Below are 13,493 nucleotides of genomic sequence, written 5' to 3'. Positions count from 1 at the left end.
ATCACGTGACTTAAACGTGGGTTGTCATTGGTCTAAATCAAAAGTCAACAAAAACACAGGTGTTTTTGTTTCGAACATTTTTAGGTTATGTTTGCCATGTGTGTCAACTCTCGTTGGCATGCTTGTTTCCTAGAAAAGTCATCAAAATTAATCTTTCTAACTCCTGTCGATGATCTTATTTAAATCTATACAATGAAGAATGTGAAAAGTAATCTATTGGAGTTCAAAGGAAGTAATTTCTTTCGACAGCGTTTAATATTGTCTGTTCTAAGTGCAAAGCCAATTCGTATTACCGACATCAGATCCAAAAGCGACGAACCAGGACTTGCAGGTAAATTATGCTGGTATTTTCTCAATTTATTTATCTTTTGGCAAACTACAAAAATTTTTGAATGTCGGAAACAGAGATGGAATAACTCAGTGAACCTGACTTAACCACACTAATGATCAAGTTCTACGCACATATTTTTTCAATCATCTGTAACGTTAAATTTTTCAGTCATTCAAGGGCCGGGACAGCAATCTCCATCATTTTATGCTGCTAGGGCTTTTAGAGGCCAGTGGTGACATGCTTGAAAACATTTAAACAACCTTGTTTTGTTACAATCTGATGTTTAAATTTTGATCAATTCTTCTGAGTCAGCAGATCAAAATTTTTTGTGGCTGTTAGAAAGAAATACACATAATATCATATCTTTCTGTAGCCTCCCGAATTAGAATGAAACTTTTTTCTGATTAGAATATAATGTTTTCTGCTATTTCTTTTAGAGTTTGAAATCAATCTCTTACGATTGATTGATAAATTAACGAACGGCACTGTCCTTGAAGTGAATGAAACTGGTACCACCTTGTACTTTCAACCTGGAATGTTGACTGGTGGTAAATTTGACCATGAATGCTGTAAACAACGAGCAATTGGGTACTACTTTGAAGCGGTCTTGGCCTTTGCACCATTTTGTAAAAAAGCCCTTGAAATTACTCTTCGTGGAGTCACCAACAATAAGGTAATTTTCTTCAGTTAAATGTTTCTCATTTCTTTTTTGCCAGTTTTCAGTCTCATTAACATCTGAGGTGAGCTCCGAGAGTCCTAAAAGAAAATTTTATCCGAACTACATGTTTTTTTATTCCAAGAGTTTTGTCTTACAGACTAAGGAACTTTTGGACTGGTAACATAGATAACTCATTGGATCAGGGCTGCACAGGCAAAGTGATACTTTTTTACTTTCTCAGCCTTTGCCAATAATAAGACACTGTAAAAGCTCGCTAAATCGAACTACGGTTTAGACGAATTGCCGCTTAAGTCTAATTTGTTTTCGGTCCCTACATAATTTGACTTAGCGAGCTTTCACTGTATTAGATCTATTATAAGAAATCGACTAGCCAGGTAAAGTCTGAAATTCTATAGCACCTAAATATAGAACAGGCTATAGCTTGTGTTCATTTTTTATGGCACCTATAAGAGAGGTCAATCAATGTAAAAATTACTATGAATTCCTCTTCCTCTCTGGTCAGAAAACAACACAAAACTTTAAAAAAAGTGGTCATTTTCAGCTTACAGATCCAAATTTCAAGGTAATAAATCTCACTGAAAAGATTTTATGATGGGCTAAAACAAAATCATTCCCATCAAGTATAGACCCCTAATGGACGGAAGATGTCCGAGTTTCAAAAATCCAGGGCGAGGCCAACTGTAGGCTGTTAATGTCACCCTCCTTCAATCTCAACTCAACGATTCTTTTTTTGCCATTGATTGCCTCACCAAACCATTACTTTTTTGTTTGCCTTTCAGATTGATCCATCAGTTGACTCTCTCAAAACAGGTGCTCTTCCTTTACTCAGACGATTTTTAATCATTGATCCAGGAATTGACCTTAAAATTCGTAAAAGAGGAATGGAACCAGAAGGCGGCGGTGAAATTCATTTTGTTTGTCCTAACCTGAAGCAACTGAAGCCCATACAGGTTTGTCATTTCATCCTTTAATACATTTAGGGTGGTCCAAACTCCTATTACACTCTTTTTTCGCTTAATTTAAGTTGCAGGACAGGACCTGGGGATGAAGAAGGAAGCAACACTAAATTGAAAAATAAAATTGCATTTTTATGCATTTGATTTTAAAAGATCAGTAAAATGCATTTTATGTGGAAGAAAAGAAGGCAACTTGTGATGCAAAAAAGTTTCCCTTTTTTTTTCAATTTCATTGCAATACTTAAATATCAATAAGAGAAGCCCCTTCAATCAGTGAATGGACAACATACTCAACACTCCATAACAATAGCAATAATTTTCTCATAGCCCAGAAACCCACTAACTGTGTGCACATTCGCATTTCTTCTAAAGTACAATACATTCAATAGAACAGTTGCAGAATCATTAATTGGAAACAGTTGGTCTCCATTTGTACCGCTAGGATACCGCTGCTCACTTTCAAATGTCTGTTTGTATTTCATTTTTTATATTTTTTCCTTCTCACAGATAAAAGATTTTGGAAAAATAAAGAGGATAAGAGGCACTGCTTTCAGCCTCCGGACTTCACCTGTTTTGTCGAATCGTGTCATTGATGGTATCAAAAGTGTCCTTCTAAATTTTATTCCCGATGTATTTATAACAGTTGATCATTTGAAAGGCCAGAATGCTGGAAAATCCCCAGGTATGCTCATTCTAAATTTGACAGAGTATTTCAAATTTCTTTGTAACTTGTATACAACTCACAAGACAAGTTGAGGTTGAACTTGAAATTGACATCAGCAAATTAGTTCAGGATGAATATCAAACTAATGTCATTGAAGTAAAGCTTGTAAAACTAAATTAGTCTCCTTAATAATCTCTGTTTACTCCAGGTAAGGAATCTTGGACAATTTTCCACAGATCTTGTCGTAAGGAACAACAATCCAGTGATATCATGTGGATCATGAAAACCAGTGAAAATAAAAAATAAACTTCCTAACGCTCGATGAGTTATGAAGATATGACGCTCTGAAATTCAAGAGATAGAATGTACGTAAGGTTATCAAGTATTTAGGTAATGTGTCTAGGGAATGAGTCTCTGGCGATGTTTCACAATTTTACCCGGAGGTTACTTTTTACAGAGAGTAGGAAAATGTTCAGCATAGCTTGATGCAATGAAATTAATATGTTAAATTGAAAGATGAGTAATGCTTAATTTTTCACCAAGTAAAAATCATTTCTCATAAAAACATCACTCAACTCCTCAATGTGTGATGCCCTCCAATTATTAAAGCTAACTGTTATCGATTTACTTTACAGGATTCGGAGCCAGTCTAGTCGCGGAGTCTACAGCTGAGGTATTTTACACTGCTGACCAAGTGTGTAATATTCCTCCTGAGCCACGCTCTGTCCCAGAAGACCTGGGTAAGGAACTCGCTTTTAGACTGTGTGAAGAGATATCTCGTGGTGGCTGTGTGGACTCCTCGTACCAATCACTAGTTTGTTTGTGGATGGCTCTCCATCAAAAAGATGTCTCTCAATGCCTATTTGGCCCTCTCTCACCTTACACGTAAGTCTAATTTTTTGGAGCATGTTGTCTCTTCCGTAGCTCTTCGGCTCAAATTTTAGGGGGCCAGCCAATGTGGCTCTTCTAGAGTCTGAACAAGTATCATCTGGCCCTGTCCTAAAAATCTGTTAGATACAGAGAACGATTTCAGTATTACATTATGCGAAAGATTATTCATCATGTAGATTTATAATATGTATATCAGTATCAGATTCATTACGATCTTATAGATTGATAAATGGCAATTCCCTTCCTACAAAGAGTACGGTAGGTTGTGGAAGTTCATTTTTGAGTCCTTTTATGGATCATCTGACAAAATGCGTTTTTTGTTATAGGATACAATTCCTGAGGCATCTGAAGGAATTTTTTGGAGTAACATTCAAATTGGAGCCATTCGTTCAAGATGATGAAGATGATTTCGATTTGAAACAAGGATCAAACAAAGTTCTAGTGACTTGTGTCGGAACAGGCTTCAACAAAATTGCTTAATTGGTCAGCTTGTTTTGTTGTCCATGTATGAATGGTAGCCTTCTTCATCCTGTGCATATAAAAACTAGTCAAGTGTAAATACAGGGTATCCCGAACGCTATGGCGGGAATATTGGGGATCGATCTTTTGGACTGAAACAAGACTATTTCGTTCTACAATATTTTTTCAGTTGAGTCATTATAACGGAGATATCTTACTTTCTCTATCACCAAAAGTGCATAAATATGTCCCTTTGTCTACAATTTCATGTAAGACTTCATGACAACTGTAGCCAAAATGTGAAAAAAATCCATTTCTTGTAGAAACTTAGAGGGGCTGTATCCTCCTTTGCATTGGCTCTAACAAAAATTGTTTTAGAAAAAACATAGTCTTCTATACAGTAGTTTCAATTTGAAGAATCAATCCCCAAAGTTTCTGCCGTTCAATTTGGGATCCTCTGTATGAATCCTACATCCTGTTTGCATTCAGTTATGAAAGCATTAGATGACAGGAAGCAAGTCATTATTTTGTAGAGTTTTGATCCTCAAAATAAGAATGATAGTTTTTTTGTGCACAAATTGTAAATATGTGTAAATAAACATTAGTGAATTACCATGTATTTTTCTTAGTTTTTATTTGTCTTGTTCAAGATCTAGTTTCTTTTAAGAGCATGTTCAAGGGAGCAAAGGAGGCTCTCTTTTCCTTGCGATTTTCATCATGAAAGGGAGCATACAATGAATATAGATAACTTAACTTGAAAACACCATATCTTAATGGCAGTAATCCAAATTTTTTTTCTACAACTTACTTTTTTTTGGGGAAACAAAAAGCCTTCATTACTCAAAATTGTCACTCATGGAATATTCTTCCAACAGAGAAGAAGATTTTGATTCAAGTTACGTGCATGTACGAAATCGATCATTTCGGAAAACTACATGATATAAAATATACCTAGGATCATTTTTTTTATAAAATGTTGGACTATGACTATCTGCTAGCTTAATTTTTGAAAGCGATAGAAGCAAAAAGGTAATTAGAAAGAACCAAGAATGGAATCAAATTTACGCAATTTTTGCCCAAATCTGTGGGTAAGAAAAAAACAAAAACATCATTAAAAAAATTACAAATCATTATTTTTTATTTGAAAGGAATTATGTTACACAAAAATGAAGAGAAAGAGTATGTACACAACTTTGTACAACTTGATGAAAATTACAGTTAAAAGGTAAGAATTAAAATTATGACTTTCTCGGAGAATTGTGAAGGAGTGGCGTGCTTTCTTGAACTTGTAGGCGTGGATTTGTCATGAGATCAGAGGATGCTGATGCACCTTGATGCTGCATCCTACGCCTGGTATTGGACTGATTCTTCTGCTTGTGGTGTAGTTCATGAAGATATAATGTACTTAGGCTCATGGCTAAATCAGTTGGTTGGTCATCAGATCTCTCTTGTCCTTCCTGATAGTTCATTATTATTGACTGTTGTGGGCCTTCTGCCCTAGAGGCACCTTTGCACTGCTGCGACATACTTCTGCAAAGTAATGAATCTACACTTGGTCGCAGTAACATGGCACTAGGCCCAATTCCCAAGGATGACAAGGAGTTATCTACTCCGTAATATTCTGGGATTTGCGCTGCTTGAATCATTTCGTTGTTTAGAAGGTTGGCATCACGTCGAACTTGAGATTTGACTGTTGTGACAAAATGTTGAGCCTCAGCAGGCAATTGCCAGTTGGGATTTGTGACGGTAAAATGTACAAGGGACAATTCCGTCTTCCCATCTTCGGCTTGGTTATACTGGTCATTGACAATGACAGACGCTGTCTGTCCAGTTTGTGCCACCTGCCATGTTGGGTTTCCATGTTTCTGAACGTTCATTTGCGCAAAAGAGCACACATCTCCAACACCAACCACCTCCACAGTGAAATTACGGAAAAAGTCGACGATATCAAGAGCTCTGTTTCGGAAATAGAAGCAAAGAATGAAGGGAGTCACAACAGGCGACAGTAACTCCATGAGCAGAAAAACTGCTTTGTACTGAAAAAGCTGCGCGAATTCATCACGAACTCGGGTCGTATGAGCTTGACCCCTCCAATGTTCTGGCAAGTAGTGGGCTTGCGCCAGAATGGCAGTCATTAAGTTTTCTGGGCACCAAACTAAATTTTCATCTGGTATGAATGATCGAAACCCTGCTACAACTGACCCTAGAATTGTCATTATAGTTAAAACATGTTCAACTGCTATAACATCTTCGTCATAAACTGTAAGAACAAGCAGGACAGCTAAAATAGACCCAGATATGAAAACAACATTTTTGGCAATAACGGTCATGAGAGGTGAGGTGAAAATGCTCATGTACTTTGAAGCAGGGCGATAAGCACGGTTGAGCCTTGCATTCAGCTCATGATCCAATTCGTTGAAATGGCGTAAGTAGAACTTACCATAGAGTGACCAACAACGTGAGCCAAGGGTTCCTGGTTCACGCCGGATGATTTGAGCGTAGTTGAAAAATGAATAAAGGACCTGCCAGAGTAACACAATGGGGGAGAGCAGAAAGTTAATGATGGCAACCCAAAAAATGTGTTTTGAAAGTTTAGTCGCAAGCTCATGGCGTTTATTGACTTTTTTATAGTCTTCTTTCAAGTGCCAATTGTTCTGGAATGGAGCCCAAGGTCCCCAAAAAAGAAGGAGTTCTATGTTGTACTTTAAACCATGTGAGAGAAATACAACTTCACCGATTATAGGAAGGTTGAAGCGAACTGGCAACAGAGACTTGTTAACCATTGCGACCAGATAGTTCTTAAAACGGAGGATGCGATGGTAGATGTCCAGTTCAGAGAGATCTTTTTTGTGGATACACATTTGTTGTTTGAGCTGCACTTCACGGATTTTTTGTTGGACTTCATGCCAAGTCAGATTGTCCAAATTATTCTGAAATCAACACACAAAGGTAATCTAACAGACCAAAAAAATGCACTTTTTCATCACAGAGGGTGACACTGGAAGAGGCTCTTAGGTGATAACTCTAGTTGTATGCTTCTTGAATGACTACATCTTGATTTTTGCATACCTCAGAAATCTGAAGTTCTTAAAGTATCTGCTTTTAGTTGTCTCTTCCTTAAAACCACTTCCCATACTTTGTGTATGTTCATTCATGCATTTCAAGAACAAAAAATGTGACTTTAATCTAAGCTTTGAATCAACTCTTTAATTGTCTCCTACTTTTCAGGTATTTTAAGAAGAGGTAAAAAATGCCATTCTTATTAAATTTGACCTTTTATTCAGTTTGTTTAAACTTCATAATAAAGGAAAAGTACGCACTGATTAAAAATTGACAAATTTTTCAGAGCAATAAACTTTCCAAAGAAATAAAAAGTACATCAGTGCGATGGATTAGGTTTTCTAAATATTCAATCTTCTCCCAATGTAACCCCGGATCCCTCTATCCACCTGTTCTGCACACCTAGCAAATTAGGATTATGTATGAGCATATCCTACAGAATCTGACACACTTCTGATTGATGAAAGCTTTCGCTCCTTTTATCTTTTACGGCAGAATTCAAATCTCCATAGAATCGATTTGTGTCTGTATTTTTGGTTGCATTTTATGCTCAAAACTCTCTGTTATTATCTTGAATCAATAACTAAATTTGGAGTTTGGGTGGACTAAGATCCCTTTACCCAGTAACAAATATAGAAAAGCATACTTTACACGAATCCGCCAATCTAATGTGACAGTCACAAATCAGACAGAAAGTCAAACAGGTAGGACACAGACCAAAACAAATATTAGTAAATTATGGTGCTATGCATCATAATTTACCCCTATTTTTGATTGGATGATTGTTTCACCAATATAAATGGAAATTTTCAATTTTTGCAGCTCAAAAGGCACTGCAACATTCAAACATAAATGGAGAGAAAGAAAAAAAATACTTACATCTTCAATTTTTAGAGCTGAATTATAGAATGCTTTGATATCCCAATATTGGAACATATGATAGAGGACTTTTATGACACGCAGAATCCAAAACAGGATTGTGATGAGGAAATATGACCATGTGAGAAACCCAAAACTGGCCACACATTGGTCTGTTGGTAAAATTGCATCACCTAATGAGATCTTTTCCGTTCCATTTTTAGATGGTTTTATTTTATCTCTGCAAAAAACAGATGACTTCATTGCTTAAATTTCTACATACAACGTAAGACTACATAAGACTTGTTTAATAAAATTGTGCATGAAATTCAACAGGATAACGTTCACCGCAAAAAACTATTATTAACATTTAGTGAATCTATTTTTTTGTATGGCACAACAAATCAAAGAGGATATTTTTATGATTTAAAGTTTTTACTGTACTTAACTGTATTCTTTTTTTAAAAATAAAATAGAATTATGATGAAAATGAGTGAAAAGAATATCAGCGCCACACAGCGAAACAGTACCTAATACACATTTTTATAAAAATCAAGTTACTGAGGTTATGAAAACCTTCAATCTGGTTTTAAAGAACATAAAATTTGATAGTCTTATATCACGTTGTATATGAGACATTGATCCCAAAAGTTGGGATTTAAAATGGAACAAATGGCTCACACATCCATAAGTAAATGCAAAAAATGCGCATTTCAATTGCATTGTTTAAAAACCTGTGATTATGTTTCATTTTTCTTTAGGAGAACTTAGTAATCAAAATGGTTCCCATCAATTTTGTACAGTTTTTTTTAAAAAAAAAGAGTGTACAGAACATTTGAAAAAAAATCATTAAAAACTATAGCTTGGTTTTCTTTTAGAATTTTCTTTCTTTCATTTTTTTCTTTGCAGATCTGGTCATGATACTTCAAAGAAACTTTGTAATTTGATGCCTAGCAAATGTACATTTATTTCACTTGGAAAAAACTGGTAGAATATGGGACAAAATGGAAACTCACCTGAACAAAACAGGATAATCTACACAGTGAAAGAGAAATATTGAGAAGACTAGAACAAATATGAACTGAAGGAGCTCGAGGGTCTCCTGTAGCATCATGCATGCAAATCCATGCTTCTGATGGTACAGGTACGTTCGAATGAAGAACGAATCCAAATCGTCTACATGATTCCATCGTGCCGCTGAAACAAAACACATTACATCAATTACTTGTAGCATGTAAAGGTTTCCATTTCCCATCAAACACAGATAGCCCTTGATTTTTCTTGAGAACGTAGTCATCAAGGACATTTAAATCACAACCAAGGAAAATGGAGTTTGTAAAATTTAAAGGCAGATCAGTATTAGTCCTTTTACTGCACACAGAGTAGGGCCCTCTGCAACACCAGAGCTTACAGTCTACAATTCTAAATTTCAAACTTATTTGAAGTTTCAAGGAAAGATCACTGTAAGTAACATTAGGTTTAAATCGACATACCTGTGGCTAAAGTATAAGAATGTAAATAAAAAATTGCGACACATTAAGTCTCTGCTCAAATTTTCTGCTGAAATGTGCGCTGCTCATAAGCACTGGCATTAATTGTTGGACATACTAACCTCTTCCTGTTTCAGGCACAACGTGTATCATGACTCCAATGTCGTGGGGAAGATCGTCTTCCCCATCCGCACCCAGAGCCTGATACTGAGCTTCCATCATCTTGCCGCATCACTTCAATTTGTTGCACCAAACACTGTCTACTAGCCTGGAATGGAAAAAAAGCAACTCTAATTAAAATGTCACGAAAGAAAAACAACAAAATAGGGATAAAATTACATTTAATTAAAGGATGAGCAAAGGAGCATACTTAGAATTTTCGAAGTACTTCTTGTAAAGAGTAAATAATTATAACGATCAATGAAACAAAGGCTGTTCAAAGAAACCTGCTCTGAGCAAACCATTGAAGATATCAGAATATGGTTTGCACAAAGTTGTGACTTACTTCTTCAGCTCTCTAATGAGCCCACCTTGAGCTTAATTGGTGGAAAATTTGCGTTTCTACAACGATTTTGGGGAAACAAGGTAAAAAAAACCCTCCGCAATTTTCAATTCATTTTAAACTCTCTGACTCCTCTCAGTGAGGCCACGGTGACATCAGAAATGAAGTACACAACTCAATAGAATCAAGATACGATTAATCTGCTAAAAATCTCAGAAAAACTGACGATTTACTTCCATTACTGATAAGCTCACAGCAAAGTGAAAATTAACAATAATTCTACAGCCTGGCCATAATTTCAATGCTCTCAGTTGCTGGGAAGGTAACTTTTTGAGCCTTGAACAGTCTTCAGGCGACTTGAACATGGTTGTTTACTAGAATAATTGGCTTCAGGTTCTTACAATGTTATTATTCTTTCATTAAGGAGCTAGAACAATTTAGACCTTCAGTCTGAAAAAATTTCAAGCACCTAGAAAATTATCTTTAGATAGAAACAGTTTTTAATCAAATCAGCAGATGGGTGGAATGAATGGAAACAAAAAAAAAAAGATGAGGTATTCGTTCCTTCTGAGCTGAAAACTGAGCTACAAACTTCCTTCAAAGTAAGCACTTCACCCAGTATTTTCCTTTCATTCAAGAAACAAAAGCTCAATCTTTTGTTCTGAATAACAAGACAATGACTCGGTCAGAATGCTTGGCACAGGTTTCAAGTAAAAGATCTTACAGATTCTGGCGATACTTCAAGTTGCTAGGCATCGTTTAAGACTATCATGAAAGGTGAACGCCTACAAGTAATTCTAGGCTCTCCAAAAAGGTGCGACTGCATTTTTCTGAAGTGAGAAAATTTCTGTTTTCGGATTCTAAGATCTTAGACAACAATGAGTTGAGCAGTAATATTAAAAATATACTCACAGAGAGGAGAGAAGTTTTCAAATTGAGTCTTGGTGTCCATGGCTCACTTGAACAAGAGGGAAACACAGGTAATTTCACAATGAACGTGTAATTTTACACAAAATAATGACAAGATGCTTACAGAGTAAAAGTGTTTCTTGACTTCATAACTTTTGTTTCAGTTAAAATCCCAATGTTATCCACATACAAGGGTTTGAAGGTTAGCCATTGTGCTGTCTCTGCGAAGAAAACAGCTGATTCTTGTTGTCATCCACAGATCTGAGGCTCTGCGCATGCGTGATGTGCGCAGTTCAGACTGTGACGGTGGCCAATCCGTGACATTCCTCCGAGTGGCGGATTTTTCAAAAATTCCTCCCCTCAGCGTTGATAATAAAAACACATCGCCAATCGACGTGTTATCGTATGACCTGTCTATGCTTCGTCGTAGCTCAGTGCGTAGCTCGAAATTCGTGATCGTATGTTGCCGCTTTAAGCACACCCTCGTGAAGGGGTGATGGATCATTCTATTCCCCTCGGCCCTCGAAAAAACTGCCTCCACATGATATGTGCGCATACACACTGAAACAAACAAATGAATAACTAAGTAAGATACAGCTGTATTGAGAGACTCTGTTGGACTTAATAATAGCAATCTGGCAATCGGGCTGCTTACCTTTCAGTAAGCAGTAAGGTAAGCAGCCCGGAAAAAATCAGGGCCGATGGCTGAAGGGACATTCAAGAGAAGGGTGAACTAGAGGACCGTTCATGATATACGTGACGCTCTAGGCGGAGGGGGAGGGGGCCTGAACCCCAGTCATGGTTGTGTGACAAAAGAGAGGGGCGATCAGGGCGGCGTCAGAATTTGTCAGAATTTGCCTATTTGTCAGAATGTCAGAATTTTTTAAAATCAAAAATGAAAAATTTTCGCAAGGCAGCAATTGTTAACACACAATTCATCACAAAACGCTAATTTGAGGGGGTTGAAACTGAAATTTTCGAAATTACCTGATGAGGGTGCAGCCAGGGCCGGATTAAGGGGGCGGCAAATTTTGCAATTTTTTTAATTATAGGTATAAAAAAATTTCGGATTTAGATTAAAAAAAAAAATTCCAAGCGAGAGAGGGCGAGAAAATCTCTCATTTCCTGAGAGTATAATAATTTCTAATTTTGTAGTATTTCAGAGATAAAAGATACAGCACCTTTAATTATTCAAGTTAAGAGAGAAACCAAATAGTTAAAACACGCAATTTAGCCTGGAACGGCGCGACTTACAGAGAAATGATGACGAGGACTTGAGATGAAAAGGAGAAGCCCTCGGCGCGGCGATCGGCATGTAACACATATTAGCGCCTACAAGACTGCACGAATACTTCACGCATTGCATCAAACAGAGTGCGGTCACTGCGGTCAGCGTAAAACGGATAGCGCCTACAAGACTGCGTGAATACTTCACGCATTGCGTTAAACACAGTGCGTTCAGCAGCGGTCGGCGTGAAACTCACAGCGCCTACAAGACTGTCGGAATACTTCACGCATTGCGCCAAACAAGGTGCGGTCAGCGCGGCGCGGCGGCGGAAGTTAAAATTATTAATCCACATTTATGTTTGTTCTTTCAAAATTTTTTCGTTCATTTTTTATGAATGGAAGGCCTTGTCCACACAGAGATAGGTTTACGAAACTTAACTTTCGCACAAAGTTCCGTGAAGTTTTGCTAGTAGTGTTGACAGGGCTTTCGCAAAAAATGTGTCCAACACCAGTAAACGCGTCTTATGCACCCCTCCCCCGCTGGCACGTTCATTTGATGGTTTTTATTGATGTTTCAAAACGAATGAGAAAGGGGCGGCAAAATACAGGCGGCCCATGGGCGGCAAGTAGATAAATCCGGCCCTGGTGCAGATTGGTATTTCAGACGTTGCGAGGGGGAGAGAGATAAAAAATCCGATCTTCAGCATCACGTATTTTTAGCTCGGTCCCTTGGCCGTACAAACTTTTAGTGAATATATTTGTGAGGGTTGTTTGAAAATACATATACCAAAATAAAAAAAAAAGATTGAAGCATTTACTAGATTTTTGTCAATGAATGCCTTATCTAGGATTTTATGCAGGAACTCTAAATTGGCTTCCTTTGAATTATTCATTATTGATTATTTTATTTTTTATTTTTTTTTAAATTATTTTTTTTTTAAAATGAACTTAGTCCACAGGTGCTCCGATAAGATGATGTTGAAGCAGTCAGTAACGTTAGACATATTTTCCACAAGCTTTGGGTCCTAACAGCAACAGGCTTTGAATTAGCGGTAGGTTCATTTACATTTCTCACTGAACTTTTTTCCCACTCCTCAGTGAAAAAATAAAAATATGTTAAGATGCGCGCTCGAACTTTTCCACAGGTGACTGTGAAACGTCTTTGCCGCATTTGTTGTTCTTGGAGCAAAGAAGGAATAGGCCGCAGCCCACATTTTAGGACGGCAACGTCCTTAGATATTTAAATAAACAAAGCATTATTCGGAAAATTGACAATGTCACATTAAAAAATCAGTAATAGTTTACTTCATCGGCACAACAGACAGCTCTTGAGTTCAGTCACGGCGGTGTAAGACGAAAAGGAAGCCCATACCCTCAGTTAGTGTCGAATGCGACGAACACAATACAAAACTCATGGATGCAACTATTCGGGCTCCATGGATGTCTGCGTTGCATACGCGTTAGAGT

General features: G+C 37.2%; 2 protein-coding genes across 2 annotated transcripts; one reads left to right on the top strand and one right to left on the bottom strand.

Annotated features, from left to right (window-relative positions):
- The first annotated feature begins 76 nt into the window (after positions 1 to 76).
- On the top strand, positions 77 to 4,599 carry Rtc1 (RNA terminal phosphate cyclase 1). The gene is made up of 6 exons (XM_019046945.2): positions 77 to 331; positions 769 to 1,004; positions 1,790 to 1,960; positions 2,474 to 2,648; positions 3,266 to 3,515; positions 3,848 to 4,599. Exons 1-6 carry the CDS (start codon positions 193 to 195, stop codon positions 3,999 to 4,001), a joined length of 1,125 nt encoding a protein of 374 aa, XP_018902490.1. The 5' UTR covers positions 77 to 192; the 3' UTR covers positions 4,002 to 4,599.
- A 492-nt stretch (positions 4,600 to 5,091) lies between these two features.
- On the bottom strand, positions 5,092 to 11,286 carry Atg9 (autophagy-related protein 9). The gene is made up of 5 exons (XM_019046944.2): positions 10,803 to 11,286; positions 9,511 to 9,656; positions 8,915 to 9,095; positions 7,920 to 8,139; positions 5,092 to 6,910 (listed from the first exon to the last, which is right to left on the bottom strand). The coding sequence occupies exons 2-5, from the start codon at positions 9,608 to 9,610 to the stop codon at positions 5,219 to 5,221; spliced, it is 2,193 nt and encodes a 730-aa protein (XP_018902489.1). The 5' UTR covers positions 9,611 to 9,656; positions 10,803 to 11,286; the 3' UTR covers positions 5,092 to 5,218.
- Positions 11,287 to 13,493: the final 2,207 nt, after the last annotated feature.

This window comes from Bemisia tabaci, chromosome 1 (assembly GCF_918797505.1).
Source record: "Bemisia tabaci chromosome 1, PGI_BMITA_v3".
Taxonomy (NCBI): Eukaryota; Metazoa; Arthropoda; class Insecta; order Hemiptera; family Aleyrodidae; genus Bemisia; species Bemisia tabaci.
The sequence above is the reverse complement of the archived record's forward strand: the minus strand, read 5'-3'. Positions and strand labels throughout refer to the sequence as shown.

Excerpts from the sequence above, each read along its gene's own strand:
- Rtc1 (XM_019046945.2), top strand. The coding sequence starts at position 193 with ATGAAGAATGTGAAAAGTAATCTATTGGAGTTCAAAGGAAGTAATTTC. Across the intron at positions 1,005-1,789 it reads GTGGAGTCACCAACAATAAG|ATTGATCCATCAGTTGACTC; the intron begins GTAATTTTCTTC and ends TTTGCCTTTCAG. Across the intron at positions 2,649-3,265 it reads GAATGCTGGAAAATCCCCAG|GATTCGGAGCCAGTCTAGTC; the intron begins GTATGCTCATTC and ends TTTACTTTACAG.
- Atg9 (XM_019046944.2), bottom strand. The coding sequence starts at position 9,610 with ATGATGGAAGCTCAGTATCAGGCTCTGGGTGCGGATGGGGAAGACGAT. Across the intron at positions 8,140-8,914 it reads GATTATCCTGTTTTGTTCAG|AGATAAAATAAAACCATCTA; the intron begins GTGAGTTTCCAT and ends TGTTTTTTGCAG. Across the intron at positions 6,911-7,919 it reads CAGCTCTAAAAATTGAAGAT|AATAATTTGGACAATCTGAC; the intron begins GTAAGTATTTTT and ends TGTTGATTTCAG.